General features: G+C 38.6%; 1 protein-coding gene and 1 long non-coding RNA gene across 3 annotated transcripts in view; one reads left to right on the top strand and one right to left on the bottom strand.

Moving 5' to 3' along the window:
• Nucleotides 1-274: 274 nt before the first annotated feature.
• Nucleotides 275-24,546, top strand: LOC132477543 (uncharacterized). The gene is made up of 3 exons (XR_009530286.1): nt 275-610; nt 1,415-1,574; nt 24,479-24,546. It is a non-coding gene; the product is annotated as an uncharacterized LOC132477543 (long non-coding RNA).
• The window catches only part of HTR2A (5-hydroxytryptamine receptor 2A), a 60,383-nt gene continuing 53,933 nt past the window's right edge, over nt 18,097-24,546 (bottom strand). For both annotated transcript variants that reach the window (XM_060079941.1, XM_060079942.1), the window contains one exon: nt 18,097-21,910. In XM_060079941.1, coding sequence (XP_059935924.1) covers nt 21,111-21,910 — 800 coding nt within the window. In that variant the 3' untranslated portion in view covers nt 18,097-21,110. The remainder of the gene's footprint in view (nt 21,911-24,546) is intronic.

The following is a 24,546-nucleotide window of genomic DNA, read 5'->3' as shown; positions in this document are numbered from 1 at the left end:
AATAGGAGCCATTTAAAAATCTCCTGTCCTGGAAACATAGTAGAAGCTTCCCCAGTGTCCTCTTTTCTCCCTTCTCTCAATGTTAGTTGAATTGAGCAATACAGTTGTTGGTTGCTGACTTACAACAGATGCTTGCCCTTTTGCTTCCGTTGCTTGATTTAACGAAATTAATTGTTAGTGTACTTTGCCTGTTGAGAAAATTAAACATGATTACAAAAAAAAATTTTTTTAACCAACAGCTAGATAGGCATATTGTAAATGACATCTTCTGAAAGACAAGGCTGGTTTTGTGGGCATGCAATCTGTCCAGTGGAACAGGACCTCAGAAGGACTCTGAGGTCCTAGTTTCTTTCCTGTGCAGCATTGTTAATAAATTCTGAAAGGGCCCACATATTTCCGTTTTGCACTGGGCCCTGCAAATGATGTGGCCGATCTTCTGAAAAGAGTGGTAGGTGAAGTGACCTCTATTGGAGCCGATGTTATAAATATAGATGCCACTCAGGAGACTACCTGTCAGCATTTGTCCCCGTGGCCCAGGCCTATTTGGCCATAGTGACCTATGGACTGAACTAATCTGTGGAGCTGTGGATCGACTGGAATTCGGGTGAAGGTAGCATTTATTTAATCAAAATAATATTTTTATTCTGAGGAAGCATTGAAATGAAAAATTCATTTTACTTTCTACTATTTTTAAAAATTAATTATTTAAAAAATTTTAATTTATTTTTGGCTGCGTTGGGTCTTGGTTGCTGCCTGCGGGCTTTCTCTGGTTGCCGCGATCCGGGGCTACTCTTCCTTGCGGTGCACTATTTTTTAATACAAATCACTGAAAACGGAATTTTCTTCAAACTGAGTTTCACAACTAAAATAGAATACTCAAGTTTGCAAGTTATTTAGAACTGATAGGAAATATTTGGAGAAACTTAAAGGGGATTTATTTAATAAATTGATTGCTCTGGGGTGCAGACTAGCCTAAGAACTGTGAGATCAAGTCTTTTACTGAAAGGTTCTTGTGTTGATACAGTGTGATGATAACCGGAAGTAAAATTTAAAATTTATTTTACTCAACATAAATACAATTATAATATATAGCTCCAATACATTTCTATTTCTTCTTTAATATTATATATATAATTTTGTAATATATAATTTGAAAAGATATAAGTATGCGCCCTCCCCATATTCATTGCAACATTATTTACAATAGACAAGACATGGGAACATCCTAAGTGTCCATCGATGGATGAATGGATGAAAAAATGTGAGATTTTATGTGTATGTGCACAATGGGATATTACTTAGCCTTAAGAAAGAAGAAAATCTTGCCATTTGTTTCAAGATGAATGAACCTGAGGGCATTATGCTAAATGAAATAAATCAAAGACAAATAGTGAATGATTTCATTTATATGTAGGCTCTAAAAAACAGTTCAACATGATGATGTAGGAAGAGCCTGAACTCACCTCCTCCCAGAGACACACCAAGTCTACAGCTGCTTATGGTACAGTTCACTCCAAAAAAGACGTGAAAATTAGCTGAGTAACTCCTTCACCTCAGCAAACACATCAAAGCAGGTAGGAAAGGCTGAGACAGAGTCTCGCCATAAACCCAACCCCTGGCATGGCAGCCCGCAATCCCAAGGGACCTCACAGACCCTGAGCTTCTCCCCAGGAATGAAGAGTTATCCCCTGCTTCAGGCACTCCAACTTTTAAGACCTGCATCTGAAAAATGAATCTCCCAAACATCTGGCTTTGAAAACCATGAGAGCCAAAAGGCTGTTCTCCTCTCTTTCTTAATATCTCAACATCCCCAAATTGATACCACTTTCACCTTACCTGTCTTTCACTAATTTCAAAGCTTCACAAAGTAAAAATTACATATTCCCACTTTCATGATTTCAGTTAGGTTCATCCCAAGGTCTAATACATTTTAATTATATTATTAAATACAGTATTGATTATATTAATACAAATATATATTTGAAAAGAACACTTAAAATATAGAAATTAATAAAAATTAAATCACCAATAATCCTACTATTTAAGAGAGAACTTCATTTAATTTTTCTGATAGGTCATTTTGTTACGGACCAGGTTTCTTGGCCTTCTTAATCAATAGAAATTGATCAGAGGCCAGACAAGAAATTCAGGCAAGGCATTATCGGGCCCCTGCTGCAGCAGGGGAGAGTGAGAACAAACAATGGTTTCCCTCGCTTTTTTATCATGTTGTACTCATTAATTTTTATTTTTCAGTGGATTATGTAATCCACAACTAAGATTATTTATTTTAATGCTTGAATTGTGCCAGATTTTGCAAGCAGCTCCCATGTCTTTTTGATATGTTCCCATCATTCTTTAAGCAATTCCTTACTTTCTGGAGTAACAAGATGTTGTAGGCTTATCCCTGTCCCAGGGCTAGAATTAGACTTTTCTCCGAGGAGGCCTGTACCTATAAATTAAGATCTGAGAGCCAAGTGTGCTTGTTGCTTCCGGTATGTAATAACTTCTGGGTCCTTTCAGGAGACCAAACTAGGATGGACACACACACACACACACACACACACACACACACACACACACACTTTCCTGTATGTATATATTCCTATATTTATTTCTATATTTTCTCTATACATATTAAAATTAATGGGTTCATACTGAGATCCCCAATTCCTATCCGACATCATAGGTCTAGTCTTCCCCCCTTTCTGTACTTGTAACTCTCCTTTTCATCTTCTCTATCTATTGTCATTGATTTTCAGTTTAATTCCCTTGCAGTCAGAGAACATACTGTGAAAGACTGCAATCTTTTGAAATTTACTGAGACATTTTTGTGACCCAGCATAATGTCTATCTTCATGAATATTCCATCTGCCCTTGAAAATAATATGTATCATGGGGTTGTTGATTGTACGGTTTATAAATATTCATGCAGTCAAGTTAGTTGATAATGTTGTTCGGATATTACATATCTTTACTAATTTTTGTCTAGTCTTAAAAGTGTCCTATTAATTATTCAGAAAAGAGTGTTTAAATGTATAACCGTGATTGTGGATTTATCTATTTTTCCTATAGTTCTGTCAGTTTTTGCTTCATGTGTTTTGAAACTCTGGTATTAAGCATGTAAGCATCTCTTATTATTATACTTTCCTGATATTATTATTATACCTTCTTTGTCATTATGAAGTGTCTTTGTCCTTTATTTTTTTTTTTTTAATTTATTTTATTTATTTTTGGCAGCGTTGGGTCTTTGTTGCTGCACATGGGCTTTCTCTAGTTGCAGCGAGCGGGGGCCTCTCCTCGCTGCAGCACGCGGGCCTCTCACCGCAGTGGCCTCTCCCACTGCGGAGCACGGGCTCTAGGCACACAGGCCTCAGCAGTTGTGGCTCGTGGGCTCCCGAGCACAGGCTCAGTAGCCGTGGCGCACGGGCCCAGCCACTCCGCGGCATGCGGGACCTTCCCGGACCAGGGCTCGAAGCCGTGTCCCCTGCATTGGCAGGCAGACTCTCAACCACTGCGCCACCAGGGAAGCCCCGTCTTTGTCCTTTAATTGGAAGGTTTAGTATATTTATATTTAAAGTAAGTATTGATGTGATTAGATTTTGGTCTTTAGCTATCTATTTTCTATTTGTCCTGTTTTTTTATTTCTCTAATTCTTCTTTCTAGATTTCTTTTGGGTTTGTTAAATATTTTTCAGTATTCCATTTTCAGTATTTGGTCAGTATTCCTCTACTGGCCCTTTAGTTTTACCTCTTTATATTTTTCAAGTGGCTTTTCTAGGAATCACAATATGCATTCTTAATTTATCATGGCCTGTCTTGATTTAATATTATGCCACTTTATGAAAAAATATAAGAATTTTGTAACAGTATAGTTCCATTTCCCCACCCCTCATCGTTTTAGCTCTTATCATCATTGATATTATATCTACATACATTATAAACCCCACTATATGACTGCAAATGTATGAAATACTATACATCCAAAGTTATTAATTACAATATTGTTTATAATATCAAAACAAGGGAAACAACCTAAATATCAGTAAAGGACTGGTTAAATAAGCCATGGTACATCACAAGATGGGATACTATGCAGCCTTATATAAGAATGAGAAAGTTCTTTTTGTACAAATGTAGAATGATCTCTAGTTCAAAGAAGCAAGCATAGATCAGGGTATGTAGTATGCTAACTATTGTATATAAAAGTGAAAAGATACAAATACGTATTTGTATTTGTGTAAAGAAATACTGGGAGAATACACAAATCTACTAAAGTGTGCTAACTATAAATAAATTATAGGGAGTGGATATGAGGGAACAGGAAGCAGTGAGATTCCTAATTATATTCATTTGATTTTGAAACACATGAATCTATTAACTATAAAATGAATTTTAAAGCAAAATGAAAACATTTATATTCTGTACTTAGCTGTAAAACAAATATATCATTTATTTAAAAGTTCTGTTCGTTCATAGTTGAATCAAGGTCTATGACTAAAGATGGCCTTGTGCTGCTAAAAGTATGTGCCACTTAGCTTTCCACTTTCCTATTTTAGATGAAAATGAACATACATCCCCTCTCTTTCATCTTTGCTTTTAAATAACCAATCTTTGTTTCACAGGTTTTTATTCTCTCCAAAGAAAACGACTGATTGATTCAGGAAATGAATGCTACCAGTTACTGAAGAAGGAAATAGATTTACTTTGGGCTATGAATTTTTGTCCATTGCCAGGTCTTTCATTCTCTTGACTCTTTAACCTTTTTGAATGAATTGTTCTTCTGCAAGAGAGTAAATAAGTACCGAGAAACATGTCTTTTCTTATGCATAAGTTAACAATGGACTGTTGAGAAGAATGCTGGTTTGTGTGTAGAGACTCTCCTCCTCATCTCAGCCTTGCACCTGGAAGCACTTTTACCACTTGTGTGTAGAAGGAGTGCTTTTTGTGACTAGTATGAAATGAAGGGCAGATTATGTATTAGTTTCTTATTACTTATGTAACGAATTACCATAAATTTAGTGGCTTAAGCAACACAAATGTATTATTTTCCTGTTCTGGCAGTCAGACATCTGCAGTGAGTCCCCCAGGGCTAACATCAAGGTGTTGGCGGAGACGCGTTATTCTGGAGGCCCTAAGTGGATTCAGACCCTAAGTGGATTCGGACCCAGACCAGCAGGGAAGCCGGTGTGGCTGGACAGAGCCAGGAGAGTTACAGGAGATGAGCTCAGAGAGACAGGGCTGGGGCAGGTTGTACAGGAATTTCTAGGCCCCAAAGGACTGGGCCTTTTACTCTGCATGAGGTGGGGAGCCATTGGACACTTGAGAGCAGAAGACTGTTTCCAGAAGGATCCCTCTCACTGTTGTGTGTGAACAGATGTTTAGGGTGGGGTAAGAACAGAAGCCAGGAGACCAGGAAGCAGATTATTGCAGTCATCCAGGTGACAGATGATGGTTTGGACAAAGGTGATAGCAGTGTGGGTGATGGATATATTTTGAAGATTGAGCCAACGGTATTTCCTGATGGAGAAGATATTAAATGTATTCTTCTCTCACTCTCTCTCTAAATGTAAATATAAAAGGAAAAACAATTGAATTGTCCCTTTGAACTACTCCTGGAGCATAGGAACAGGTGTGGAGGGCGTGGAGACTTACACAAAACTATTGTCAATGCGTGAAGTAGGAGAGCCTCAACAGCTGTAAAAGGAACCTTCCCATTTTGCTGTGTGCAGCTGTATATTTGAATCTTTTACAACAACAGTGTAGCTTTATGTTACTTGCATAGGTTTTTTAAAAGTTATGGGTAAGACTGACAACTTTTACCAAGGACACATTTCTCTTCATTTAGGCAACATGTATGCCATTTTAACATGAGCTTTACAGAGATGCAGGTTAATCAAGAGAAATAGTTTGCATCTACAGTTAGCAAGGGCACTGCAAAGTGCCATCGAACCATCTGATAAATATAGCATTAGAAAGAAAAATTTGATCAAGAATGGAACAATTATATTTGTTATTGACTCAGGCGATTGAGATGTAAATACAATTGAGGTTAACAGATACATGATTATAGATCATGGTGCGTTTGTTTAGAAGGGAGAAAATTTACTGATTGAAAAGAAAATAGTGGTCAAACCATACTGTTAGAACGCTTGAAGGGAGAGAGGTACAGGCTGCCCTCCTTTTTTTACAGCAGTCCCATAGTGCAGTATTATTTGATAAATTCTGTATAAATTTCCACATTTTTCATATTGATGTGGAAGGACAACTAATTAGAATGAGGGTGGTTCTGTAGATTCTTCTTCCCAGAATATCAAGCCTTCCTCTGAACAGAGAGGCTTTTCTGGTATTGAATATAGTTTTTGAAATATAACATATGTAAAAATAAACTGAATGCTTTTTTTGAAAGTAAGATTTAGCTAAGTGTGAGCACATGCATACAAAAGTGCCTTGTGGTTCAGAGGACTCAGTGCAATAATTATAGGAAAGTGCTCTGTAAGTTCTAAAGCACTACAGTGATAGAAGACATTGTTTTCCTTCTCACTTATCTGCTTTTGAAGAGGTTTGAGATAGTCCAGACACGGTTTTCTAGATATGTATAATGATGCATTTAAACACTGTTGTTAAAAAACTGAATAATTTGAATTGGAAAATTCCTAAACTCCAGTGGAAGTTTCCTTAATTTGGGGGGCTCCTTCTTCCTCATTGTGGATAGTGATAATCTTTATTGTCTTAAACCCAAACCAGAAACAAAATTTCTTCCTGTCCATCATGTTCATGGCTAAGTCTTGTTGATCTCCTCTTCTCTCTGATGCTATGTATTTGTAAACTCAGATTGTTTTGGTTTTAGAAAGGTAATCTAAACCCTATAATTTCAGAAAATATGTCTCCAACAGGGTCTAGAACAGCTCCCAGGAATCATATACTTTAATATTTCTGCAGTGAAACATATGAATAGTCACACCAAGTGGGTAACTAAAAATTATGCATAGTTTCATAGCTCAGGGCAGATTTTGCCACAGAAGACTTTAGATCAGGTCAGGTATTGTTACCAAATCAGTTATTGAGAATTATTTTTTAGTGTCCAGAACTTTGGGGCTTTGGAATTGAGGATAAAGGGCTTTGGAATTGAGGATAAAGGATTTTGGAATTGAGGTTGAAAGGTTGTGAGCCTGTTGTGTAATGGCTTCTGGAGGGCTTGATGCTACAGTTCTCCCATCTCCGATTCATCCCTTATATTAGCAAACAATTTCCACATTTTGTGCTGCTTCACCTCTGCTACCATTGTTTTCGATAAAACTGGGCTGTTCACTTGTAACCATCATCAACTCCACCTTCCACAGAGGGCTTTCCACTGGCACCAATTTGTAGTTTTTCTGCCTACTTTTTTCAATGGCAGTCCCTATACCTCAACTGTTATTTATTATTATTTTTTTCTTTGAATTTTATTTTTGTATACAGCAAAAATTAGTTATCCATTTTATACATATTAGTGTATATATGTCCATTTTATACATCTTAGTTATCCATTTTATACATATTAGTTATCCATTTTATTATCCATTTTACACATATTAGTTATCCATTTTATACATATTAGTGTATATATGTCAATGCCAATCTCCCAATTCATCAACTGTTCTTTAGATCCGACTTCCTCTCTATGTCCCAATCTCTTGTTTCTTACCTATTTTGTAACAAGGGACCAGTGGACTGTAATTATCCCCTGATCCTCACAACAATCTCGAGGTGCCTGGGACTTCAAGTTTATAAAAGTTGTGGGTGAGAGAATTTTGCTCATTATCTCGATCGAGTGACTCTACTTCAGGGTTTGAGGGCATTTTCTATGGAATAAAGGGCAGAGTTGGTCTATGGCTACTCAGAAGTTCTTTTTAGTCATTTCTATTCATAGCCCTATTCTAGAATGATGAGATTGCTGGACAGCCGATGCTAAGAAAGTGTCAGCCATGGTGTAAGAATTTCCCTGTTAGAACAGGATTGTTCTGCCCAGGGACGGCTTACCTAGAACAGGATGAGGCCGCCTTCTGCACGGGCAGGCAGGACTGATAGTCTATCATCAAAAGTCAGATCTGAAAAGGAAATGTAACTTTCCCTCATGCTTCCTTCTTATTACCTCTCTATACAATAACATTTGAGAGAAAAATATCACCTACTTTTCTAAATAAAAATAAATCTGGGCCTGATTTCCCCTGTCAGAAGTTGGTGAAAGTCCAGTTTTGTCACTGATGCCAGGAAGCAACAATCCCCCTACTTTAGAAGAATCCAGGTCCTAGTCCAGAAACTTTGAGATGCTCGTGTCTACAGCTGTGCAGTGGAGGGAGGGTGGGAAGCTCACTCCCTCTATGCCAGCATCAGGCTTGGAGTGCTCTTGGCAAGGCGCCTAACAGAGGCCTTACTAACTGGCAGATCTTTCGCACCTGTAGAAGTACTCACCCCTTTACTTTCTGAGTCTCAGGAAAACCTTGGCATAAGCCATCACTCCCAACTGCAGTTTAAAGCGTTCGTTCCCAGCCTCTCTGCGTGTGACGTGACACACCCTCAGTGCGCCTGAAACAGGCCTGTGGACCAGCCCCCTCTGGGAAGGAACCTCAGACCTTTAGAGACAGGTGCAGGTAAGGAAAAGAGATGCCTCCTTTTTAAGTCCATGTTGGTAAAAGAGTCCCAAACAATAGTTGATTGTTGTTATTTTTTCCCTATTATATGAACACCAAAGGAAAATCAAGATGGGGATAGATTAGTTTGACAGGCTGCCAGACCTCACATGTAAATTTTGCCTATTTTTTTTTTAATGTATTTTATTTATTTATTTTTGGCTGCATTGGTTCTTTGTTGCTGTGCACAGGCTTTCTCTAGTTGCAGCGAGCAGGGGCTGCTCTTCATTGCGGTGCGTGGGTTTCTCATTGCAGTGACTTCTCTTGTTGTGGAGCACAGGCTCTAGGTGCACAGGCTTCAGTAGTTGTGGCTCGCAGGCTCTAGAGCGCAGGCTCAGCAGCTGTGACACACGGGATTAGTTGCTCTGCGGCATGTGGGATCTTCCCGGACCAGGGCTCGAACCTGTGTCCCCTGCAGTGAGAGGCAGATTCTTAACCACTGCACCACCAGGGAAGTCCTGCCTATGTTTTTTAACTCTGGAGTTCCTTTGCCTACATTTTTGTCCCCCTTTCTGTGGGATATAGTCACGCAGGTCCTCCTAACAAGCAGTTACCTCTTTGCTCTTTAGCTAATAATGTTAATAGTTGTCACATGTTCTATAATTGGCCAAATCCTGTTCAAGGATCTACCTCTAATTCTCACAACTCCACAAGATATTATTGTCTCCGTTTAACAGATGAGGCTCAAAAAGTTTAAGTAATTTTTTCATTTTAATATTTCCAGTAAATAGCAGAGGCAGAATTTGTTCTTTTTTAAAAATTATTTATTTATTTATTTTTGGCTGTGTTGGGTCTTAGTTGTGGCATACGGGATCTTTCCTTGCTGCGTGTGGGCTCTTCATTGTGGTACATGGGCTTCTCTCTAGTTGTGGCACTCCAGAGCCCATGGGCTCTGTAATTGTGGCACAGGGGTTCAGTAATTGTGGCATGCAGGCCTAGTTGCCCCACAGCATGTGGGATCTTAGTTCCCTGACTAGGGATTGAACCTGCGTCCCCTGCATTGGAAGGCAGATTCTTAACCACTGGACCACCAGTAATGTCCTGCAGAGGCAGAATTTGAAGTAATGTCTATGTAACTCTTGAAAGCCCATGAAATTTCAAGCATGTTCCTAAATCTTTTAGCATGAGATTTAAAATACAACCTTCCCTTAATGGCCTTACCATGAACTTTAACTCATTGCAAAATTCCCTAAGATAAAGTTCCCAAGCTCCGTTATGTAACTTCTTGTTTTTGTGAACCTAAGGAGTATGGAACAACTCAAACAATTCTTGCTGCACTGCAGGGGGAAGTATTTTATTAGATTATTTTTACTTATGTCCTATAGTTAATTCTCTCATTTCTTCTTAGAGTTTTGGTTTGTAGATAATTAAATCCATGCTCTTTGCTACTTACAGGTGTAAATTGAGCATGTTCCTGAGAGCTGCAGGTCCATGTATCATTCCATGCCTTTCTTCTCCTAGGTGTATCTTCATAACATTGAGGGATCAGGTGGTTGGAGGCCTATGTTGGTCCCATGACAAATGTTTCTAATTCAAATACTAAATGATTTTCTTCACTCTGAGGCTTGGCAGATTTTTCCTCCTGATTTGTCTAATTTTCTTTAGATTGTAACATGGCTATTTTAATCACAGTGCACTGTGATTGCTTGTTGAGGTCATCGAATCACGATGCCCAGGGCAAGTGTTGGAAAAGCGTCACCTGAGTTTGGTTTATTTCCTGTCCATTGTATTTCCCGGATTTCATATTTAAGCTTCTGTATTTTAAAGCAATGACTCTTTTGCAGATTGCGCCGTAAAAGAAAACTGGCTGGCTCACTTGTTGGTGACATTCTTTAAAGTGTGAATCTTCTGTTTTATAGATTAGGTAACAGATAGGAAACTGGAAGTAGTTGTGCCGGAAGGAAAAGAATGTAAAGTAAGAAATGGGGGTGCTATTTGAAAGAGATAGCAACACTTACCAGAAGAGTGAGTCAATAGATTCTCTCTTTGTTTTGAGAAGGTGTTGACTAGACACAGTGCTGACCCTTCTTAGCCCCTTGTGTGAAAACTCCTTCTGTCCAGGGATCCAGCAGGGGGAACATTCTGCTCCGCTCACCACAGCTGGTTGGATTGCAGCAACTGGCCGTAATCTGGTGAAAAGACTATTAGAGGGGCTCAGAACAAAATCTCTGCCCAAACCGAGAGAACCTGGACCGACCTGATTACCCTCTCTTAGAAATCTGAACAGGGGAGTATAGAAAAGATCAAGTAATGAGTGGCAGGTGTAGAAGATGAATGAGGTCGTGGTGGACCATGAGTGAGGATGTGAAAAGTACGGAGAAAATGAAGGAAGCTGATGGGTAGGAGCAGAGGGGGAGAGAGGGGCCCCGAGAGGAGCGGGCTGGAGAGAGTAGCTGAATCCCATGGAGAAGGGGGGCACTTGGGCCTGTGTAACCTCAGGCAGCCGTAGGTTTGGTACAGAGCTGATTGTGTTTTTCTTTCTGGGCTTCTGTGGGGCCTCTTTGACATCAGTGATTCCCGCTTGCTCGTTCCTATGTGTATCCTGACAATAAACTCCATTTATTGATGGAGGAACTTGATGGAGATTTTTCAACAAATCAGCAGGTTAACACTCATTTTAAATGGCACTTTGTACCCTCAGCCCAAATTTATTCTTTTATTTGTTAGTGCAAGAAATAGAAAGGATATATAGAAATTTACTTTTGAACATAATTCTACTGGATGAAGGGCATAGAGTTTACTCTTTTTTCCCTTCATGTAAGAGGAACTTAATGTTAGTTATATTCTCCAGGCAAGAAGATGACTCAAGAGAAAAGACAACAATCAATCTATCATGACTGTATAAGATCAGGAATGCTCCTTTATAGAGAGAATGAATCATGTTGACGGTGAACTGTATTTATGGGTTGAAATTGTGTTTATTCAGCAAAGTCTAATTTAACCTGTGTTGTAAGTTGGGGACTTTGGGAGAAACTGTACCTTCACAAGGTTAGAGTTCTGTTGAGCTTATTCTTCAGTTTAACTGAGGCAAAGCAGACTCAGGCATAATGCAGGCCTGATGGTGATGTGCTCTTGCATTTCTGAATTAGGCAAGAAATAGGGCAAGGAACAGAGAACATGAATGTTGATTCAAAACCCGGCTCTAAAACTTACTAAGTGTGAGCTTGGGCACGTCACTTAATCTCTACTGTCCTTATATACAAAATGGAGCTGATAGTATTAAGCATGTAGTATTGCTTTGTGAGAATTAAACAAAATGACGTATAAAAGGACCTAACACAAGAATTGGCATCCAATAAGGACTCAAATACATAGTTGTGAAGGCAGTAGTTGTATGTGTTATAGTGTTGTATTAGTTGTCGTTATTAGTGTAGTCCAGATTGGCTAACTATGGCCCGTGGGATTTGTCTGGCCTGTTTCTATACATACTGTCTTACTGGGAGACAGTGGCAGCCTCTCATTTGCTTATGGTCTGTGACTGCTTTCACCCTACAACAGCAGAGTTGAATGGCTGTGATAGATCACATGGCCCACAAAACCTGAAATATATACTGTTTGGCTCTTTACTGAAAATGTTTCCTGATCTTTGGCGTAGTAGAAACAGGAAACAGGAAAAACTTAACAGTCATACAGATCTGCTCTTGAGTTCTGATTCTACCCCTTAGTTTGGTGAAATTGGGCAAGTTTCCCTCTGAGACTCAGTTTCCTCATTGGTTACAATGAGACATAAATAGATGTTACTGTGATTACATATGGTTGTTGGAATTTATATGAATATTTACATCCGTATCTTCTTTTCACATTCCTTCTGCATTTCTCTCCTATAGTAAGGAAGGTAGGCTGATGGTTCTGGGTTTAATTTAATTGTTTCCAAAATAAAGGTCAAAACATTGCTAATTTATGCTTTATGTATACATTATCATTTACCTATAAGTGGGTAGTTGTACTTCATCTGAATTCTTAGAACCAAGTAGGATTGCTCAAAGCCATGAGCAACATTAGCTGTTACCAAATTTAAATTAAAAATATTCTTCTCCAAGGGGAAAATAATTTGTCTTTCAAAGTCATTAAAACAAATTTCTTAAGGAACATTAGATAAATGCACTCATAGCTTCAATATTTATTTATTATGCTTAATATAAATTGAGATAACTTGATATTTGCATCATGGTTATAATTAGAATTCTAAGGTTGACAAGACTTACTCCTTTTTTTTTTGTTTGTTTGTGGTACGCGGGCCTCTCACTATTGTGGCCTCTCCCGTTGCGGAGCACAGGCTCCGGACACGCAGGCTCAGCAGCCATGGCTCACGGGCCTAGCCGCTCTGCGGCATGTGGGATCTTCCCAGACCGGGGCACGAACCCGTGTCCCCTGCATCGGCAGGCGGACTCGCAACCACTGCACCACCAGGGAAGCCCAAGACTTACTCCTTTTGAGTGGTCCTAATGGGTTACTGGACTTGGTCCGATCCATCTGGTGAATGGGTAGAGAAACAAATGTGGTCACAGCTTCCACTTTCTACTGCAGACAAGTGCAGGGATGAATTAATCATAGTCGAGTTCTCTGGTGATTATATTTAAAGGCTGACTATAACGTGACATTTTCATGCAAATCACTCTTCTTTCTCTTCAGTCTTAAAAATGTTTAGATTTCCTAAATTTGTCATACTCAAAATCACTCATGAATAACTACTTCCTATTCTCCTGCTAATTCAGAAAAAAACCACATCATTTTTAGAAATTAAATACTTGTAGATATATCCCATTTTTAGTGGTCAGAGAGGCATATTATTAAATGTGTGCATTCTGAGCAAATTAGTTTTGATTTTTTTATCATTGTTTTTTAATTTCTTTTTTTCTTCTATTTAAAAAATTCTACTTGGTTTACTTTTCTATGTTGACTTAATTCCCATCTTTTGGATATTCATTTTTATATACCCCATTGTGAACCATGGGTCTTAGAATGCAGAACTTTAGTAGTGGAGCCTGGAGATGGTGATATTGAACATTTTATCTAATTTTTAATATTTTTTCCCTTTAAAACTAATTTCCAAATGCTATGTTCTTAACACTTTTGCCAAAGGTGGTGGCATTGCCTCAGGAGACCTCTATCAGATGCAGTTTCTCAAGAGGCATCGTTGGGTAGGTGTGTCAAGTTATCAACATATTAATTAGGCTAATTTTTGACAAATGTAGTGAATTCAACAAAATCAACGTGAATTTTATAAAAAAGACAGGATAATTCCTTACGAAACATCTTATTTCTATTCTTTAAAAAAAGACTTCCCACATCTCCAGACTTCCCACATTTAATAATGTCTTAGGTATAATATGCACATAGTAGACCCTTGCTAATAAACCTGTTGAGAGAATAAGTGAATTTGCAATCCTGGTCTCTCAACCTGATTTAAATATATATTTGGGGACTTTCCTGGTGGCGCAGTGGTTGAGAGTTCGCCTGCCAATGCAGGGGACACGGGTTTGTGCCCCGGTCCGGGAAGATCCCACATGCCGCGGAGCGGCTGGGCCCGTGAGCCATGGCCGCTGAGCCTGCATGTCCGGAGCCTGTGCTCTGCAACAGGGGAGGCCACAACAGTGAGAGGCCTGCGTACAGCAAACAAACAAACAAACAAACAAAAAATATATATATATATTTGGTGATATGACCAAATAAACCATATGGTCCATAAACCAAAGGGCCCTTCTTAGACCCATTTTTCATATAAAAGGAGAAAAGTAGAGATTGGGTACCATGAGGGAGGTCTGAATCCCATGGCTGACTTGGATGCTACTAGGCCAGGTGACCTTGGATAATTTCTTTAAATTTCCTGGCTCTTCATCCCCACTTCCACTAATGAAGAGCCTGGACTAGATGGTGTCTAAGCTCCTCTAGCTCTTAAATATACTGACTATGTTTCTTTTTATTCATTCCATTTCAGTAGTTTAGATCGATCACTTAGGATAAATAAATAGAACTCATACAAAGAATTTATCATTTACATATTCAGACTATACAGTGCTTTTTTTAGGTCTTCTACAGCTCTGGTAGGAATGATATGGCTGACCATAACCATCTTAGCAGAGCTGAAAAGAATTATCTGCAACATGCTTCTGAGTTTGATTCTGTATGAAACATGTATGCTGGTCAGAGAAATAAGTTTAGATGTGATTGTGTTTAAGTGTTTAATGTGAGTAAGTTTAGATGTGATTGTGTGATACGAACATATGTTTATTTAAAAATTGTTACTAGGGCTTCCCTGGTGGCGCAGTGGTTGCGAGTCCGCCTGCCGATGCCGGGGACACGGGTTCGTGCCCCAGTCCGGGAAGATCCCACGTGCCGCGGAGCGGCTGGGCCCGTGAGCCATGGCCGCTGAGCCTGCGCGTCCGGAGCCTGTGCTCCACAACGGGAGAGGCCACAACAGTGAGAGGCCCGCGTAACGCAAAAAAAAAAAAAAAAAAAATTGTTCCTAACCATAATAATACCACTTTCTATTAAGGAAGCATAATGATTTTTGAGACCATGATTAATTACCAACTGGATAAAACATTCATGCAAGATCTTGACCAGGTGCTGTGGGCTCACCTTTGATTTTAGTTGTACCCATGGTACAGAGTTCCAGGTCATCTCCTACTGCTGGTGGAATTGGGTCCTAACTGTCTGCAGTAACCTTGATACCACACCCTTAATTAGAATTTTACATCTTCTTTGCTTCTGTCTGCTTCCTGGGATCACTTCCCACATAAAACAATCTGCCGTCAAGTTCTTGTCTCAGCTCTGCACTTGGGGTCACCCCAACTAAGACAAGATCATCTGAATAATAATATATTATTACCTTTCAACATTTGAAATAAATGTAGGATAGGAAGTACAAATTGTACTGTTCTCTAGAAGCCAGAATAAACACGCCTTTAAGAACTCATAATCTTAATTATAAATAAAAACTTAAATAACCTTGGCTCACTTTCAACAAAAATTTAGCTTTTGAAAAAGAGATTTTCTGTGCGGTGTGCATTCTAAATCTATTTGGGCTTTTAAATTTTAACTGCTCAAGGACTCAGATAGTGGGAACATTTGTTCTACAGCAAGCCTAGAGGCTGTTAAAAAGAGTAACCCGATATCTTGGAGCAGCTAGAAACTACAGAAGGAAGGCTGACTTTGAGAAAAACGCCACAGCAGGAATCCTACCTGTTGAGATCTGACTCTTGGTCTCGTATCTTAGAAACTCCTTAAATCACTAACAACTTGATTTTTCTCCTAAGATTCCCATATAAAATTAAAGCTGTCGTTTATTTGAAATTCATCTAAAGAATTTAAGAAAATGTGAGCATTGTGGGTTCCAGAATATTCCTTGCACATGAAGGTGTCTTCATGTGCAAGGTTCATCAAAGCTGTCTTGACTGGACTCCCTAGCACTCAAAGGAGCATAGACTTAGACCCTGAAACGATCATTGACTCTAAGTCCTTCGTAATACTCTTGAGGGAAAACAGGTTTTGACTTGTCCAGTGTCGGTAACAGCAGACCTAGGTTTCCTGCCTCAGTCTTCTGCTCCAACGGGATCGCATCAAATCCTGAGGCTCCAACTGGATGTGAAAACGTCCCATAATGTGTTGGCTCAGGTGCACATGCTAGTGTTAAATATCAAAAAGGAAGAACAGAGCTAAGATTGACATGCATGCTATTAAGGGAAAATAAGGAAGCTATTTGTTTTTGCAAACTGCCTGCAAAGATAATCAAAAATTAACAAAGAAGTTGTGTCTTACTGCATATTTACTGGGGCAAATATCCATTGAAAGAAAGCTTAGTAATATTATTATGGTCCTCAGGTTAGAATGAAATCTTTAAAGTCACAGATATTTCAAAATCGTCGTTATTATTGTGGATTAAAATTCAATGTTAAGTTATAAAACTTTATATAAATTATGAAGTGTCTGAAGGCACCTGTTTTTTTGCGGGTCATTTGAGCAATACCAGGAGGATGTGTCTTGCCCCCCAATTTCTTTCTCACTTGTGTCTCTCGTGCCTAAAATTTTTGCCTTTGGTTCCTGCCTTTTGGTTTATCTTCATGGTGGACAGCTAAAGGGATCTCAGTGAGAGACAATGGATTACCAGCTTGAATTACTTATTAGTGATCTAGCAAAGAGGAGAAACCTGAGGGAATGGCACATAAAGTTAATAGGTTTTGATGTAAGCAGCAGGGAACCAATGAAGGGAACTCTACATTTTGGTGAGAACAAAGCAGAAGCAAATAGTTGTAAAAAATGAGAAGCATTCAGAGAAAGGATAGAAGCTGTTGAATAATAATGTTGCTTATCCCACAGTTTTGTTTAGCATTTGCTCTGATGGTTAATAATGTATAGAGGCTTTTTTTCTTTTTAATAACAACACATTTACAACATTTATACAGTGTTTTACAGATTATCAAGCACAGCCATAGCCATGATCTCATTTAAGCAACATTGTTAGTTAGCCAAGACAGGTACTAGTAGTTCCATTTTAGAGACAGTGAAATTAAGGCACAGGGTTATTCAATGACTTGTCCAAGTTCATGTAACCAGTGTACAGGGAAGCTAAGATGGGAACTTGCATCTTTTGGTTCTGGGCCCAGTGCTCTTTCTCCTGTACTGAATTGAGCAGGGGAAAGAGTTTATGCTTCAGAGTCAGGCTTGCACTTGTCACTTTTCTTGCCAGCTGTGTGACCTCAGGCATGTTACTAACTGCTCTGAATCTCAGTCTCTCCATCCATGAAAAAGAGTGAATAATAATACCTACCTTGTAGACTTGTGAGGGTTCCATCAGGTAAAGTAAGCAAAGCAACCAGCTTAATGCCTGGCACATGATAGGTACTCAATACATGGAGCTGTAAACACCTGGAAAAGATACATACTGTCCCTATTTCCCTTTCCCTACATTTAGAGGAGAAATGATGAATCAGAGCAACTTTCCTGTTTATTCAATGATATAGCGTCTCCTTGGTTTACTTTAATTCTTGAAGCTAGCTCCTGCATAAGTGTGTGTGTGTGTGTGTGTGTGTGTGTGTGTGTGTATAAATGTATCTGTGAATGTCTTCAGGTACACCTGTACACGTGAACCCACAGGTGGAACCAGACATAGTGATCAAACATTGAACATTTGTCTGCTACAGATAACTAGAAATGGGATCATTACTATAAATCTAACTCAACCAGGTGGGTCCTAGCTCTATGACCAAGCTCCAGAAGCACAGGCTTTGTACTCTCAAAACACCTGGATGGTACCTGGAGTTCCCAGCCTGATGACATGGGAGGTTTTGGGCAACTTTCTTTAGTGGACACAGCTATAGACTCAAAAAGTTGCATTTATTTTTGAGTATACTTTATTTACAATTATTCATTATTTCTTGAAATCTTGTAGAATAGCCTTGATTAAAATCATGACATAAAAATCTTCGCTGTATTTGTTACATATGGCACAGAATAATTTAACACTTTATGTTTCATTGATGCACAAATGGAAGAAGCACCTTGTGTAAAAGCAGTACAGTAACTTAGTTCAATTTGGCTATGGTAGCATTTAAAAAAATGACCATGAGATGGTGCTGTGCCCAAGTAGATTAAGTATGCTTTAAACTGAAAGTTTTCCCTAATTATGGCACTTTTTTCTTTAAACTTAGAAGAATCTACCATTCAACTTAAAGTAGAAGAAGGTTGGTCGCTCTAACAATATTGACTAGGAGTGAGTCCTTTGATCACAGATCCATAAATAATTCAAGGACAGTTTCACTGGAGTGAGGGGTGTGTTAAAAAGCCTTAGTGGGACTTCCCTGGTGGTCCCGTGATTCAGACTCCGTGCTTTCACGGCTGAGGGCGCGGGTTCAATCCCTGACTGGGGAACTAAGAGCCTGCAATCTGAATGGCTGTGGCTTAAGAAGAAAAGAAAGAAAAAAAAAAAAAAAAAAAGAAAAAACAAAAGCCTTAGTAATCAGAACATCCCCAGACTAAACAAAGGGCCCAAAGGTACCATTTTATTTAGGATCAATCAACTATGTAAAAGCAGCATTGTTTTCACCACCCTCATAGAATTGTGTTAAAAGTCTTCCCACAAAATTAGGTCAACATCCAGTTTATTTAAAGAGCTGACATTTCTGTTACATTTTAATCTGCTTTGACAGTAATGGAAGGTCATAGAAACATTAGAACATGAAATTCACATTTAAATTGACATGATACAAACATGCACACGTGTATATATTGTGTTTTCATTAATGACTTGCTTTTCCTCCATATAAATATATAAATACTGAATAAAGTGCATGGGAACATGTCTGTACAAGAATACAGATACATGTTTGTCTATATACACTTGAATAGATAATTATGGAGAGAAAAAAACATAACACATTTGTAATATATATGTAGTCAAAAGACTTATCAGGCAGTATTTATGTTCATTCTCATCAAGATTGAGTATATGGGTGTAGAATCTGTAGTCTTTTCTCTAATATATAATGAGATGGGCAGAGTTATAAACTAAGGCAAAATTAATTGAGTAGAGACTTTTTAACATTTGTATCAGTTAGTATGGTATAACCATGAAAATAGTTTAGTTCAAATGCAGCCTAGATACTAGCAGCTTATTATAAATTCTAGCTTTGAAAAAAACCCCTTTCAATGTACCTAAAAGGACATAATTAGGACAGACCTGATGCATTTCCAAATTACACAACAGAATCTCCCACATTCTTTAGTTTTCAAATGTATAGTTTTTTCTAATGGCATACAGCAAAAACTTTTCTCATTCAATAGAAATGCTTCAGTATTGTCATCACATATCTAACATCCATTCCAATAAGAGTGTGCAATTTAACCTAGAGTAATAATATCAAGGTGAGTTAACTGCTGTTAATCTCTGTCTCCTTAACAAACTTTTCTATGAAATATTATATTACTGCTTTTTGGGGGGTGGGATGTCCAGTGTCAGTAATAAATGAGTTTGTTTTCAGGAAAGTGGAATAAAAATTTGCTCAAAACTATGGTAGTCATAGTTGGGGTCCAGGTTGAAGCTCATATTCCTAAATTAATTGCAGATTTTGACCTCAAGTGGTATTTTCCCCCTCCTTTGTTTGGTTGGTATTCGTTGGCAAGCAGTCAGGAAACTTACTGAGAAAACTACCCTTGGAGTTGAAATAAACTTGTTTCTGAGCCAGGTGAGAAGGAAATAAATTGAACTGACTCTCCAAATGTCTGTTAATTACTATTTTGATAAGTGCCATTCAAATTAGGTCCTTTTCTTTAAAGGCAAAGATCTTGTTTTAATTGTTTTTATATCCTTAGTACCTAGGAAATTTCTTCACAGATGGTGTACACTCAATCAATGATTGTGAATCCAAAGCTGAACAGTTTTAGTAAATAATATAGATTGATCTGAAAGCATCGATTTATCTGATGGGTGCCAACAGGTGGGTCACCTGCGTTTTACAGAGATGTCCTAAGACTCTACTGCTGTCAGTAGCCAAAAACCTGACTTTATTCCTCAATCCTGACACAGTTACATCAATACCGCTTACTGCTCAGAGGAGCGCAGGCATGATGCAGTCATTAAAGAGAAAGTTACCAAACACTTCTGTGGTGCTGTTAGGAGAAGCAATTTCTAGAAATGTATCTGGTAATGTTTGATTATCCTTTTGATGGTTTACCTAATAGAGCAAACACTAAACAAGACCACACTGGAAATTCAGAATAAAGCACAAGTAGTAGAAGAGAAAGCAGCAATAGTTATTAAATAACACTTAAAATCTTGTTCACTTCTGAGAAGAATTAATTTGAAGTGCAGCAAATGCCAGCAACTTTGTGAATATTGCAAAATGGCATCTATGAAAAAGCAGGATTGAAAAAGTTGTCAAGTATTTCTTTTAAGCATCTTAGCAATACAGATTTCATAGCACTGTCTTTAGTGTCTTTCTGTTGTTGTCATCCAAAACGTGTATCATGGTAAGTTTTAAAGAGAATTTTTTCTTTATGTAAGAGGCCATTATGTTCATCCATTGTTTCACTATTTAGAGCTATTTTTGTTTACAGCGACAGGTAACCAACTCATGCCATCAATTAACAACATAGCAGCAAGGTTTTCACTTGCAAATAGAAGATAATTTAGATTTATTTATGGCCTCATTGTAATTATACAATAAAAGCTAATTATTTTAAAGACATATAATTTACAATGTTAAAAATAATATCATAAAGCTCACAGCTGAAATGCTGTCAGAATATTTTTGAAGTGCACGTTTTGTGGCATTGAACCCTGCTTTTCACTGACATAATAAAATGAGGCATATAGATATTATTGTTGGTTCCATTAGACTGGCCTCATTTTTTCCAGTCTCCCTATTTTCTTTTTTCTTTTTCCTCCCAGATAGGGGGAAAATTGCTCAGTGTGCCCTCCACAGTTGCCATGACAACCAGTCCATCACACACAGCTAACCTTTTCATTCACTGTGTTGATGTTATCTGTAGGAGCATCTTCTGAATGTTGTTTTCCTAGAGCAACCATAGTGCAGTCATTATCTGTCGTCTTGTCATCTTCCTTTGAATTCTTTCTTTGTCCCATTTGGAGTTGACTAGACTTGTAGGCCAAGGCTGGGATAGTGTTCACTAAAATTAACTGCAATGGTTTTTTATTTTCCTTGTACTGACACTGAATATACCTGGAAAAGGCCGACCTATAGGTCTTATTGAACAGTGTGTACACTAGAGGGTTGACTGCTGAGGAGAGGTAACCGATCCAAACGAACACATTGAGCAGGGCTCCGATGACATCCTCGTTGCAGGACTCTTTGCAGATGACGGCCATTATGTTGGTGATGAAGAAGGGGCACCACATCACCACAAACAGAAAGAAGACGATGCCCAGCACCTTGCAAGCCTTCTGCTCGTTGCTGATGGACTGCATAGTCCTCCTGCCGTAGGAGCCTGGCTCCTTGTGGATGGACCGCTGGAAGAGCTTTTCTGAAGACAGGGAGCTCTGAGGCAGGAAGCTGAAAGAAGCTAATTTGGCCCGTGTTCCAAGATCATTCACACACAGAGTAGCTTCTTTCTGGAGCGACTTGATGGTTAGAAAGTAGGTGATCACCATGATGGTTAAGGGAATGAAAAAAGACACGAAAGAGCCAATCAGGACAAAGTTATCATCGGCGAGTAAGCAACTTCCTTCCTTAAAGACCTTCGAATCATCCTGGAGCCCAAAGACTGGTATTGGCATGGATATACCTGGAGTTGGACAGAAAATGAAACACGATTATTAAGGAATTGAGTATATGAAGGCAGGAGCATCACCACATAATGGCTGTTCACAGGATTTTTTTTTTTTTTTTTTGCGGTACGCAGGCCTCTCACTGTTGTGGCCTCTCCCGTTGTGGAGCACAGGCTCCGGACGCGGACGCGCAGGCTCAGCGGCCATGGCCCACGGGCCCAGCCGCTCCGTGGCATGTGGGATCTTCCCGGACCGGGGCACGAACCCGTGTCCCCTGCATCAGCAGGCGGACTCTCACCCACTGCGCCACTGGGGAAGCCCTGTTGACAGGATTTTATATTAGCATTGTTCAAAACTTAACACAGGCACCTCCCTGGCAGTCCAGTGGTTAAGACTTTGCCTTCCAATGCAAGGGGTGCAGGTTTGATCCCTGGTCGGGAAGCTCACATCCCACATGCCTCATGGCCAAAAAAACCAAAACATAAAACAGAAGCAGTATTGTAACAAATTCAATGAAGACTTTAAAAATGGTCCACATCAAAAAAAAATCTAAAAAAAAAAACTTAACATATGCTTTCAAAGAGAATTAAAATTCCCTTGGTCTTACTTATCTGTTTTATAAATATATATTACATAGTTCCTTATATTTAAATTGCCCTATATAGACAATCCTTTACTTTTAAAGAAATACAATAAATCTAAGTTTAATTTTTTCATGCTATATTTTTCTGATTGTAACATTATACTTATTAACTGAAGAAGAAACACTGAGACAAAGAAAAAAATTAAAATGACCAAATGATGCCACCACCCAGAGATAGTCATCATTAACAATTTGATGATGTTTATTTTAGGTACACACACACACACCATGCACGCACATTTAAAAACAAATTCAGATTCTATTTCATATACAGTTCTATACCACTTTTTTTCACCTTACGTTTCATGAGCATGGTTTATACAAATAACTTCATAAAATCAAAAACAAAATATATTTTCTTTTAGAAAATTTGGAAAATGCAAAAAAGTAACAAGTAAAGAATAATAACATGTATTCTTGCCAGTTGGGCAACCATAATTTACTTTTTGTGTAGTTTTATTCTTCCATTTCCATGCATATATATATGTGCATGTAATATTTTATGTGCAGTTTTATATCTTCTTATTCCATTTAACATTAAGTCATAAAATAGCACATATCTTAAAGTATTTTTGAAAAACATGTTTTCTAATGTGAATTTAACTTTAACCAATTTTAATTCTTTTTTAAAAAAACTTTTTGTTATGGAAAAATTGTAACATATACAAACAACACAAAACAAAACAAAACAAAATCCAGCACAATGAACCTATTGCCCAGCTTCAACAATGATCAACTCAAGGCCAATCTTGTTTCACCCATATCCCTACTTGCTGCAACCCTCCCATGTTATTTTGAAACAAATCCCAGACATCATATCATTCAATCTGTAAACATTTTAGTGTATATATATATATATATATATACATATATATATATATATATATATATACACACATATATATAAGCTATTCACTCTTAAAAATCCTAATACTATCACAATACCATTCCTACTCCTAAATAGAAATTTAATATTTCCTAAATATCATTAAATAGAGAGTTGGTGTTCACATTTCCAATGTCCCATAAAAGTCATTATATATTTTTAATAATATTTTTATAAGTAGAGCATTCCAAAGGGTGGATTACAAACAAATAAGCAGCCAGAGACTTTTCCTATAGACAAATACACATTTGGGTACGTAATGAGACAAATATATGGGAACGTGAGTCCGTGGTCAGTTGCTTTGTCGCTCACATTTGGGGAACCTGTAAAGGTCTTAGGCTCAGGCAGAGGAGGGAGCAGAGAGAATGAAGGCAACAGCTGGCCTCTCATCATGCTAATTTCTCCCCCATGACGATAGGACCAGCTGGCCACAACCACCATTGTACAGTCTGGGGGAAGTGGGAATGTCTTCCTCTACTGGCCTGGGACTGGTCAGGCCAGGCAATCATGTGTTTGTCATAAAGGACGAATCAGGATGATGGAGAAAGGAGAGGAAACATGAATCAAATACTCTTTATAACTTAGTTTAAGGTTGCTTCCTTTGTGAAGGGTAGATACCACAGGGGCACCCTGGGAGCATCAGCAAAAAGTGTCTTCCTAACTCTTGCCCATGTTTTCAGCTCCTTCAGAACTGTATAATAGGGAGTGTCCTGGTCCCTGCTTCTGACCACCCTTTAGAGTCTAGTAAGTGGTCACAATCCAGCCAGGAACACAGGTTCATTCCAGAGGTGGGAGCTACTGCTTGCTTGACTCTTGCTATCCGTGGAAAAACTTCCTTTGAGGATCTATAATCTAACGTCTGCATACTCAGAACAGAGCTCATCTCCATCCAACTATGGATTGGACTGTCCTAACCTCACGTCACCTCACACTGGCCATCCTTGCAAGGAGGGTACATTAGCTCGAGTTAATGTAATGCTTAACACAAATCTCCCTCAGTGACATTCGCCACTGTTCACAGACTGAGTTGTCAATATCTGTCACTTGTCTGTGCAGGGCCATCCCAGGATTCTTGGAAGGTGGAGGCAAATGACATCAGAGCCGTTCTTAAGGACATTCTGTGG

This window comes from Mesoplodon densirostris, chromosome 17 (genome assembly GCF_025265405.1).
Source record: "Mesoplodon densirostris isolate mMesDen1 chromosome 17, mMesDen1 primary haplotype, whole genome shotgun sequence".
Lineage (NCBI taxonomy): Eukaryota > Metazoa > Chordata > Mammalia > Artiodactyla > Ziphiidae > Mesoplodon > Mesoplodon densirostris.
Note: the sequence above shows the minus strand (reverse complement) of the source record. Positions and strands in the feature narration are given on the sequence as shown.